The sequence below is a fragment of the Cylas formicarius genome, unplaced genomic scaffold, assembly GCF_029955315.1.
Source record: "Cylas formicarius isolate icCylForm1 unplaced genomic scaffold, icCylForm1.1 PGA_scaffold_6__28_contigs__length_40554024, whole genome shotgun sequence".
In the NCBI taxonomy this organism is placed as follows: Eukaryota; Metazoa; Arthropoda; class Insecta; order Coleoptera; family Brentidae; genus Cylas; species Cylas formicarius.
In genome coordinates this window covers 7478598-7490770 of record NW_026844347.1, presented here as the reverse complement: position 1 = coordinate 7490770, position 12173 = coordinate 7478598, and the positions used below count along the sequence as shown (strand labels likewise).

At 31.4% G+C, this 12173-nt stretch overlaps 1 protein-coding gene across 1 annotated transcript in view; it reads left to right on the top strand.

The window, feature by feature from the left end:
• The first annotated feature begins 1478 nt into the window (after positions 1–1478).
• LOC132703707 (acyl-CoA synthetase short-chain family member 3, mitochondrial) overlaps positions 1479–12173 on the top strand; it is a 22527-nt gene continuing 11832 nt past the window's right edge. The window contains exons 1-6 of the mRNA XM_060673133.1: positions 1479–1561; positions 4784–4946; positions 6208–6352; positions 8196–8340; positions 8404–8500; positions 11306–11517. Coding sequence (XP_060529116.1) covers positions 1519–1561; positions 4784–4946; positions 6208–6352; positions 8196–8340; positions 8404–8500; positions 11306–11517 — 805 coding nt within the window. The 5' untranslated portion in view covers positions 1479–1518. The remainder of the gene's footprint in view (positions 1562–4783; positions 4947–6207; positions 6353–8195; positions 8341–8403; positions 8501–11305; positions 11518–12173) is intronic.

Sequence of the window (12173 nt, the reverse complement as noted above, 5' to 3'; positions counted from 1 at the left end):
AAGATTGTTACATTTTAATTCACTAGAACGTAAACTCAGGTAGAAGGAATTGAAATGATATTGGTAATCGGTGAAAGTCATGTTATTAGCTTCAATCCCAAATCTATTCAAGCAGACCTCATCCACCTAAAAGGTCATTGGTACAGTTTTTGCAATCAATCTGGCTTATAATAAGTCAAACAACCGGTGACCAGAAATGAGGAAAATGAATATTTATTGATTAAGTTTCTAGTTGAAGACCCCCCACCCCCCACACCAGCGAAAAATAAAATATTTGAATAACTAATAATAATAAATAATAATATAGAATAAGTAAGAAATATAAATTTTACTCTTATCACATTCAACTCCATCAACAACTTTTTGGAGTAGATTATGATTGATGATTGAATTTTTGTTTATAGCTTTTAGAAAAGTGTGGTGGTGAAACTTTTTTTTTTAATGTCCTTTATTCCGACGAATCAATTTTTCATAAAAAAGCTTTAGTTAATACTATAATAGTTATTTGATCACATAGTGGCCCTGCTATGGCAAAAATTGAAGTGCCACGGGCGGCATTGTTATTTTCGTATGCCTTTACATTTCATCTGCTAACCTGCACTTTCCGCCATTTCCTTCCTACCCAGGGATATCCACACACTTTACTTCTTTTTGAATAAAGATTTGATGCTATCTGAACATATTTTGAGAAAATACGGTCAGAATACAGTGACTAACGTTCTAATATTATTAGAACCGTTCATCATCATTATGATGGTCTGTTAATAATTGAATCCACATTTTTCGGATCATCACTTAAACAGCGCTATGTTTCCAGGAAATTAAAAGGACATTTTCACTATTTTTTTATTCACAATATATGTTATTCAAAAATTATTCGCTTATATATCTAGAAAAATTGGACACCACTTTGACAATTTGGTGTAATTTTTCACAATTTTAATATAAAGAAATTAGTAATAAGAAAAATATAAAAACGGGTTTTGCATAAAAAGCAATGGAAATAGGTATAGGGAACTCTAACATCAAGAGGAAATCTAAGTATGCGCCAAAACAGGCCATACTTAGATTTAATTTTTTGAAGTAATTTAATAAAATGTGTGCCCAAATTTTGGGGAAATATTTTCACCGTTTTGTATAATATTGAAGTAAAACTTATATGTGGTATTAACTTTAACCTTTTAACCATCAACGCGAATGTCGGGGTCACCGTTTATAGAAATCAGAGGTGTGGAATATGCCTTTGAAATTTGGTGCAATAATTTGGGAACACTCTGTATATACCTTCAACAATATCTGGCTCCCTCATTCGCCATGATATTAACCTCGTAGCTGCAACAAATTGTAACATCCAAATGGATCATATAAAAAATCAGAACCCTTATTGAATACGATGACCCCATTGTATTTAAATTTGTATGTAAATGTTTTATGGTCTTATATTCGTATCACTTTAGTCTCTTTGCCGCGTAGGACCACCGCAAGTTTAAAAAAAAACAAAAATTGTGCTATAAAAAAATGAGTTTACCTAAGAAAAAACGGCTGGAAACAAAAAAAAAGAGTAAGTTGGTTCGTTCTCAAAGTTGGCGCCATTTTTTTATTTTAAAAAGTGTCTTAGACGTGAGTTTGCTACAGGAATCGGTCACATATAGTTTTTTAGTGATACGACGGTCAGTGTAACTAAAAAAACTAACAATAATTATTAATTGCTGTAATACTGATATTTCCACCACCAGATCTTTATTTGAATTACAAACGGTGATGTGATGATGTCATAAGTAAATAATATTGTATCAAAAATGTGATATTCGGTTTTCTCTGTCCAGACGAAAAATAATGAAAAATTACATCAATTTTCAATTCTGTTATTTGAAAATTGTAATTTTAATGAATGATTAGCGTTCCCAGATGAAGACAAAAATGCTGCTTAAAGCAAATTTACCTTGAAATTTCTCTAATCTGTTAATGCGATAATTTTTGAAAATGATTAATTTTAAAACGTGTTGCGTAGCTTAAATTGTTAGTATCTGTTGGTAAGTTACTTAGACATGAAACAATAAAAAGGAGATCTTTCCAATTAACCAAAACTATCCATCATGTAACTGCAGGGAACTTGATTGGAATTTTTAATTTTTTTTTCTCTCTTGGAAACTCTCGGTTATTTGCACTTTCCATGAATGTGAACATAGGTTGCAAAAGTAAAAAAAAAAACAAAAAAAAATCATTTTAAACTGAATTACCTAAGACCACATCTCAATCCAACACCTTCAGGGACTTGGGTATCAGCTTATCAACTCATCCTTGGAAGCACATTTATTTATGTTAGGACTCACTTTGGAACTTAAAATACGCTAACTATATAGATCGTACTGAAAAAGTGCAAAGGTGATTTGTAAATGATTTAAATTACAGTTACAATAGCTACATGCAATTTCTTATTTATAAACAAAAGTTGGAATTTTACGAAATTGGTTCTCTAAAAAATAGACGTAAATACTTTGTGTTTCCTTTGTAAATAAAATTGAAAAAAAAAACATTACTATTTACTATTACTATATTACTATTTACAAATGAGCCTGTTGCCTCCTTCAGAGCTTAAACCAGTTTGCATTTTACACTGTACCTGCTTATATACTGTTTTGGGGGCTGCGGAGCTTCATATTGATGAATGTTAAAGTTTCGAATCGAGCCTGCAATTGTTTGGTTGTTTGGAGATTTCTATGTATTCTTGAATTTTTCTTTGGTACAAGAATTGACATGCAAGAATTTTTATATGATGAAATAAGATTTGATATTCGGTTTCATGAATATGTTCGGCAACTTCTGATGAGTTTGTTTGAGGTAGTCTTTGTTCTTGTAGTTTGTGTTACCCTAGTTGATATTTTTCGCCCTGTGGTAAATCTTTTGAGTAATGTTTCAAATGTAAGGAAAGTAATGTCAAATAGGAAAAACTAATCTCAACCCAACTGAAAGGATCAGACTCTAATCAAATCCCAACCGTGGTAAAAAAAATCAGGTTTAAACTTCTTCCTTGCCCACATGGAATCCCAAATCATTTCAATTTCAATTTCAACCAATCAATGGAATTATTTTTGAAATCCCAAAAACCTTTAAAAAATTCAAACTACCTAAATTTTAAATGCAGACAAAGTAAATGCTATAAACAGTAGTCATGAATAGAACTGAAAATTCAAGAAAAAAATAAATATATTCTGACAAACACATCCCACCGTCAACTTAGAAAACTTAAATCTGCTATGAAAGCATTAGAAGCTTGGAAAAAACATGTCACCCCTCACGATTCTAAAATTTCTTGTTTCTATGGACTCCTTAAGGTTCACAAATCAGGATTATCGCTGGACTTATTAGCACCCGACCTATTCTCTAGTAAAATATCTAGTTTGCATATTAAAACACGGATAGTTTCGCACTTAATTCCTTCCACTTCATTGAACAATTAAAAATCATTTCATCAGATCCGAACGATATTCTAGTTAGTTTCAAAGTAGAGTTCGTCTTTCCTAAAGTTTCTATTTCTAATAAAATCAGAGGATCTAGAATTAAATCTATATATATATATATATATATATATATATATATATATATATATATATATATATATATATATATATATATATATATATATATATATATATATATATATATATATATATATATATATATATATATATATATATATATATATATATATATATATATATATATATATATATATATATATATATATATATATATATATATATATATATATATATATATATATATATATATATATATATTCACGTATTGATTCACGGATGGAAAAATGTGATGACACTATATTCCGGGATATCATCCGTTCGCTTGTTGAACTCCGACTGGAATCCTGCAGACGTTTCGCCAAAATCTCACTTGGCATCTTCAATGCTCGCGCTCCGAAAACACTTCGAACACTCAGCAGTTCAATTAAGATGAGAACTAACCAAAATCTCACTTGGCATCTTCAATGCTCGCAATCCGAAAACACTTCGAACACTCAGCAGTTTTCGGAGCGCGAGCATTGAAGATGCCAAGTGAGATTTTGGCGAAACGTCTGCAGGATTCCAGTCGGATGCAGGATTCCAGTCGGAGTTCAACGAGCGAACGGATGATATCCCGGAATATAGTGTAATCATATATATATATATATATATATATATATATATATATATATATATATATATATATATATATATATATATATATATATATATATATATATATATATATATATATATATATATATATATATATATATATATATATATATATATATATATATATATAGCAGATAAATTCGTCCGTGGATGCGTTGTATGAATTAATTGTGCAGTTTTTTTTCTGGTCTGAAAAATCCTAACAATTTTAAGTTGGTGCAGTCCCGTATTGTCGCTATTGACGCCATGTCCTACTGTTGCTTGACACCCCCAACTGTTTTTGCTTCATAAGTTGTAAATTATTATGAAACCACGTATTATCTTTATAAATTATTATGGTATCTACTTCAACGTTACTCCTTGTCGTAATTAATAGGCAACAATTTATAATTTAATGCTGCGAAAACAGTGCACCTCAAAATAACCGAGCACAACAATGCTAAATATACAAATTTGCAAATGAGTTTGGTGCGTTTACAATTTTTATAGATATGTCTAAAAAGAATTGTTTAAGGATTGATTTACCTGGTCCGCCAAAGTCTATCGGAATGGAGTAAAATAATTATAACCTCTATTTGTTCTTTCAGTTGTATACAAAAATGGAGCTCTGTTAGCTGCAAACTATGAGGAGGTTTATAAACAATCAATCGAAAATCCGGAAGATTTTTGGGACAAAATCGGTCACCTAGTGACATGGTCGAAACCATGGAACAAAGTCCTAGACAGCTCCAATGAACCTTTCATAAAATGGTAAGTAGTTTTCTAAGACAACAGTAAATACATACTAAGCTGCTTGTCTTTAAGGAACCTATAGAAACTTTTTGTTTACCAGAAATTATAAAAGCTATAAATAGTAAATAATGCAAGTATGGGAATTGCCGTTCACGTATTCTTAATAATACTTGATTAGGTGTTATACATATTGCGTACTTATAATACATTGCTGGGATAATATTACTACAAAATAATTTAATAAAATAGATAAAAAAGCTTTTTTTTATTTGAAATTGAATTTTGACATTAAATACAGAGATTTAAAACCTCCTGACTTGAAAGCGTTTCCTACTATTACTAGGTCCACTGGCGACCGAGCAAGTTGAGATTTTCAAACATATCCATAATAGATTTAATAAAAATAAATAAACAAAAGCTTAGCTTTTATTTACAATTAATTTTGACTCTAAATATAATGGGTTAAAAAATCCTCAACTGAGATTCGATATCATTAATCAACTGGTCACTGCACAAATTGAGAATTTCAAATATACGCATAATACAATTAATGAAATAAATAAAGGCTTCTTGTTTATTTAAAACTGAATTTTGACACTAAATACAATATTTCAAAAATTACATAACATAAAACATAATTATAACACATTTAATAAAATGGGTAAGCAAAGTATGAAAACTCTTCAATTTCCTTATTGAACTCAATAGTGTTTCCTATTATTACAAGGTCCATTGTCAACTGCACAAATTGAATTTTTTTAAACATGCTCATAATATATTTAACAAAATAAATATTCATTTCATTTAGAATTGTATTTTGACACTAAATACATTGGTTTTGAGGAATGCTTCCGGTAAGGTTCAGTTTCATTAACCAACTTTTAAGTGTTTCCTATCTACTAGTGGGGCTACTAGAGACTACGCAAGTTGGAGTTTTCAAATAGGAATTGCATTTTTGTTTTATTTATATTTGTTTTATATTTGTTAATCAAAGCTGAAAAATAAGAATCAAAACAGTTCCTATAGGACTGCTACATATAATAGAAAAATGACATTTTCTGTGAAGTGCTCTGCATGTTTCTGTCAATGAAATGGTCTTAAAACTAACTTTTTTGTTAAATGAGTTACGTTTAAGCAAACATTGCAACATTGCAAACACCATCCATGAGTAAAGTAACGGTAGAGCGATCGCACAGTCGTCACATGCGTATTGCCTATTTTGCGTTAAAGGGTAAAAGGTTGAATATAAAAAATGCTACACCGTCGTTCATATTAATAGGTACGTAGGTGGCGAAATAAACGCGTGCTATAATGCAGTAGACAGGCACGTGGAAGCAGGAAATGGCGACAAAGTTGCTTTAATATACGACAGCCCGTTGCTTGGAATATCTAGAAAAATTACATACTATGAGCTACAGGAAAAGGTAAGTTCTATTATTATGAAGATAAAATGTGTCCACAAATGTATAGGGTGGTGCGTTTATTGTGGGAAAACCTCTAAAAGAATTAACACAAAAATTAGAGAGAAAACAAGTAATAGTTTTGTTATTTTAAATACATCCCTGCAAATTAAGAATTTTTTGAATATATTTCTTATATAATATTTTAAACGTAAATGTTATCCCTTTTTGACATATTATGAATTTTACGTTTGCAGGTCCAGATTAAGCAGACCAGTTAAGAAGGGCACTCGGTCTTATCTCCAAAAGTAATTGTGGGAAAGACTTGGGGTGAAAAAACTTATGAATTACTTAAGCGGCCAAGACAAAATGCTGAAAATGATTTTTAAATTTCTGCAATCGTGTTCTTGAATTTTAAAGCCCGTTTTTTTGAAAAACACTTTTATATTTTAGATAACTACAATGAACACCGTTTTAAATTTGGACTAAATTCGATTCTTTTTAGTAGAATATTTTTTGTTCTACCTCTTAAGGGAACCAAACAATTTATATAAAACAATTTTTGTTTAAATATTTTTTGCCGAAGACAAAAAAGTTTCCAATAAACCTATTCATCGAAACTCCCTAGTACCTCCCTAATGGTTGTCTTTTGACTCAACGTTATATGTTTTTTTATATTATCTAGAATTAAATAAGATGCCTTCCCATAATAAATGGGTCGCCCGGTACAAGTTGCAGCGATTCCGAGTAATTGACCAGTTCTAGTTTTCACTAAATCAGCTGAAAAATAATTCCAATTGTTGAGTTTTCAAACTAATTTTCACAGACCACTGTGATATTATTTACAAATTTTATGGATTCCTCCTGCGTCGGTTGGCGAATTTGTTTCGCCAGTCATCCTGTGGGCTTCTTCAGAGGTTAACTGAATCTGGTTTGCATGCTACTCTATATACTGTTTGTGGGGCGTGGAGCTAAAGAAGGGGCATTGTCTTGGATGATTGATTCGCATTCTATGAATTTCCGAATTTTTCTTTGGTAGAAGATTTGGTGATGAATTGATTGATGTAAAAATTGTAGTTTGTTCGAATAAGATTTATTATCCGGTATAATGATTGTGTTCGACAACTGACAATGAGTATAACCTATTGTTAGCACTATTAGTTCTCCAACATATTCCCTAGCAAAGTATCTAACTTCTATACTAAAACTCTTTACTGGGAAAACTAATAGTTTCTTTCTTAATTAATTCTTGTTTGAAACTTGTAGTTATCAAATTCATGAACATGAAATATCAGTAACAGCTAGGGGTTCTCTCCATTATCACCAGTCATCGCAAATATATTTATGAAAAGTTTTGAAAAGAAAGCCCTCGACACCATGTATCTAAAACTAAAATTATGGAAACGCTACGTTGATAATACTTAAGTATTTGGCCTCATAGTCAAGAATTCCTCCGATATTTTCTTAGCCATTCTAATCCTGTACACCCTAACATATGATTTATCATTGAATTAGAAACTGATAATAATCCTCCAATCCGTTTGCTCAAAACTTTTATGACCTTCCCTGCATTCAAGACATTAATGCTAAAATTAGATTTACCACTTGCCTAAAAGTCTCTCAACATCTTTGATCTACTAAAGACAAAATTGGGAGATGTTGTACAAAAAATGTCTACTTGGCTTAAGCCAGATATCAAATCAGTAGGAATCCACAAGATTTGTAAAAAATGGGAAGGAAATTTTTGTATTATATTAAATTAAATAACGTCAATAAAAATAGCTTACTAAACACTCGCCGCTCCGCTGCGCTTCTCGTCGCTAAATTGGCGCGTGTCAAATCTATTGCACGTAATATATTGTTATAGGTTTCCAAATTGGCGGGTTTACTAGCGAGACTGGGTGTGTCGAAGGGCGACAGGGTGTTAATTTACATGCCACTGATACCCGAGACTGTAGTCGCCATGTTATCGGTGGTTAGATTGGGAGCCGTTCATTCTGTTGTCTTTGGAGGTACGTAAAAAAGAAAACGTTTCTTGCACTTGGCTGTCAATTAGACCGGTCCAATTGCTGTAGGTTTCGCCGCATCGGAGCTCAAGGTCAGAATCGAACATGCTGAACCGAATGTGATTATTGCTGCCAGCTGTGGTATAGAACCAAGCCGGGTAATTGAGTAAGTAAAAAATCTGAAACGCCCTACTAGAAGACCTTATTATCTGATATACTAACGTCTCAATCCAACGCAGTTGTTTAAGTGACGTTTCTTTTTCTTTTCTTAACTAATTTGGCTTTTCATGTTTCTCGTGCCATCTCCGCTTTGAAACATCCGTAAAATTAAATTAATATTAGAAAGTAATAAACAAGTACCTTGGATCTTGTTATATTGAGGTCATTTTTGAGCGACAACCATTGTAACCATTGACCGCCATTTTTAATCTTGATTCTAGAGCAGAAATTCAAAAAAAGCACCGACCAAAACTAAAATAAAAATAAATAAAAAACACTAAACCAAATAACAAAAAATTGAATAAGTATTTATTTTCAATTTGAATTCTGAATTTATTTTTATGCTTTTTTTTTATGTTTTTGATCGATTTGTACTATGAACTAATAGAAGATGTTGTATAAAACAAGCGTCAACGCTCGGCTGGAGGTTCGTAAATTAAAATTTACAATTTATCATTTTAAATGACATTGCCAAATTTAAACAGTAGGGCAAAAAATATTTATCATATACTAAAAAGGTTGGGAATTAAGCATATCACAACCGGAACAGTCAAATATTTAGCATTACAACATATTTATTCATTAAAAATTGGTTTAATTAATTACTAAAATTTCATATTTTCCCCTTTTAATGACTCACATGCGAGGGCAAAAGTGTGGAATATATAGGCAAAGATGACATATACAATCCCGGATATAGGGTTCTCTAAAATCTGCCTATTAGAAGTATATAGGGTGTTTCAAAATAAAAAATATTCACTGTCATGCTTACCCCGACGCCACTGGCGAAAAAAGTATATCTATAGTCTATGCCATTATGAGTTTCAAGTCTAACTAACGATAAGGCGATTGATAAACTTTGTTTCTTTTTTTTGTTCTCCATTTTTGCAATATTGGGTAGATCGGCAACACAGGGAAGTTAATATTTTAAAAATAGAGATCATAGCCTCCTATATCTCCAATCCAATTTTTAATTTTTAATTATTTTTTCCATTATCCGTGATTACCAACAAAATTAAGTCATCTATTACAATGTTTTCATTTAGTCATGAAAATGTTAATTTCAGATAAATAATTTATTTTATGATTATCTTTGCAACCCTACATATAGACAAAAAAATGGAATTTAACATTTTATTTTGAACTAACATAGTCGGACAATTAAAGCAAATTTATGAATTTAATATATATTCCATACTCTTGCAAAAGCATATGCCTATAAATCCGGTGTTTTGAACATTACCAAAAGATTTTGTTTAAAAATATAAAAAACATTCATCGTCGTGGAAGTGTATTGAACTTAAAAACGGGTCGACACTGAAAAACTGAAATAGGCTCATAGAAAGAAACATTAAAAATGACCCCAAAGTTCCTGCAACACAGTACCTGTAAGTTAAGTAGAGGGGTTAGAAGTGTCACCAAAGACAATCCAAAGGACTTTGGTTGATGAAGGGTTTTAAAAGAATGAAGACTCCTAAAAAACCTCTTGAGAGATTGGACGAATCAAAATTTTTTAGATTTGGAGGTGGTGGTACAAGATACTTAAAGACTTTATACTAAGTACATTGGTTCAACGGCTGCTTTTCCACCTTTAGAGTTAGACCAATTCATACATTTATCAAGAACTAACAGAGAAGGTCATACTCTTTTAAGCTTAGTGGGCAATGCCTCTCAAGTTCACTTTTCAACATGACAACGACGCAAAACATTCGGCCAAGCTTGTGAACCAATGGTTTGTAATAGAGAAAAAAATCCCATGGAGTATCTTTGTAGAGAAATGAATTCCAAGAAAAATTTTAAAAATCAAGCCGCATTATTAAAAACGTTTGGACCTCTGTTCGTGAAAAAAGTATTTCCAATTTAATAAACTCCCCCCCAGTGGGAACGGAAGGACATAGGGACATGAGGATATTTATTTGAAATTTTTTGATCTGGAAGAGCCAGAAATGAGTTTCATACATAGTTACATTATACAAAAAGCAACGTCTTAAATTAAAAACAAAATAGTTACTTTACATGATGTAAACGATATACAGGGCAAACCAAAAATATAGTGCGTTTTATAAAAACCTATTATTTATATATGCATTTATTTGCTTAAATGCGATCTAAATTTTTCATCTTGAATTTTTTGAAAAGAAGGAGCTTTCAATTTTATTATTAAAACATTTTTTTTATGAAACAGTAAAAAACTAGAAAGGGTATTCAACAAAAATAAGTCTTTCACAACAAAGCCAGTAGGTATTTCAACAATAAAAAATTGTCACTTCCGACATTTTATAAACAATTAAGATGACTCACAATTTCTGCAGGTACATATCGAAAAAAATTATATTGATATTTTGTTAATTTTGCGGTGACTACAATATTTAATGCTTTTTCCTTACCAATACACTGTTGTTTGGGCTTCTCTAAGCTTTCACAAAATCCAAAAAGTTTTCCGTGGGAAACGAAACTGAAGTAGTAAAGTGGCAGTTCCCGCACGTTAGATCGGTGTGTAATTAGGCATTTTACAGACGGGAATAGAAAAACTTCATTATATGCATGCTTGAAAATACTACTATAATAGCATAAATCGTACTACGCTACGCTGCTGTGATTGCTTTAATTTTGCCATTAGATTTTATTTTTCTGTTAGTTTGAACAAACCGATCATGAAAAGGTTTTGTTTTTAATCAAATTTTTGAATAGTTGCTTTACTTTTGTCTGACACTATATATAGAACATCTAGTTTAGTATTCTCATTTTTTAGTTACGTAGCAGAAATGAACGAGGCCATTGATATGTCGCTTTACAAACCAAAAAAATGCGTCATATTTCAAAGGAAAAATATCCACATCAGTGAGCTGGATCCAGAGCGTGACGTAGATTGGGAGGAGAGTGTCAAAAACGTTCAAAGTGCTCCCTGCACTCCGGTGGAATCAAACGACCCGCTTTATATTTTATACACTTCCGGCACTACAGGTATATGGGGTATCGCGCGACATATCCGCCATAAAGCAACAGTTAATAATATATTAATCACAAATATAATATTTGTTAAATAAATGTGGTGCCTAATGTAAGTAGGTGAACATATACTGGGTACTCAAAGCGAGCTTTCAGAAAAAAAAAATTGAAATGTGTGAAAGATCGATTGATAGATGAAATGAATCGGTGTAGAGTAGTAAAACCTCATTAGGCATACAAAAACATATCTTCAAACTACCGTGCAATAACTGTACTAAATACAGTCCAGTATTCTAGTAGAGATAGTGGGGGACTTCCAATGTGGCTTCAGACCAAATAGCTCCACCATACACATACCAAATCAATCCAATTCGTCTGAACTCGGCTTGAACTTCAGACGAGAAGCAGAACGACCCGACTTGAAAATGGCAAGTGAGATCTTGCCGAAACGTTGTCAGCAAAGGGCTACCTCCACTTGGAGCCAGCCAAACCAGACGCGGAGTAAAACCCGGAAGAATTTACAACACACATATAAGACCCGCGGAAGCCTAAAACAAAACATATATATATATATATATATATATATATATATATATATATATATATATATATATATATATATATATATATATATATATATATATATATATATATATATATATATATATATA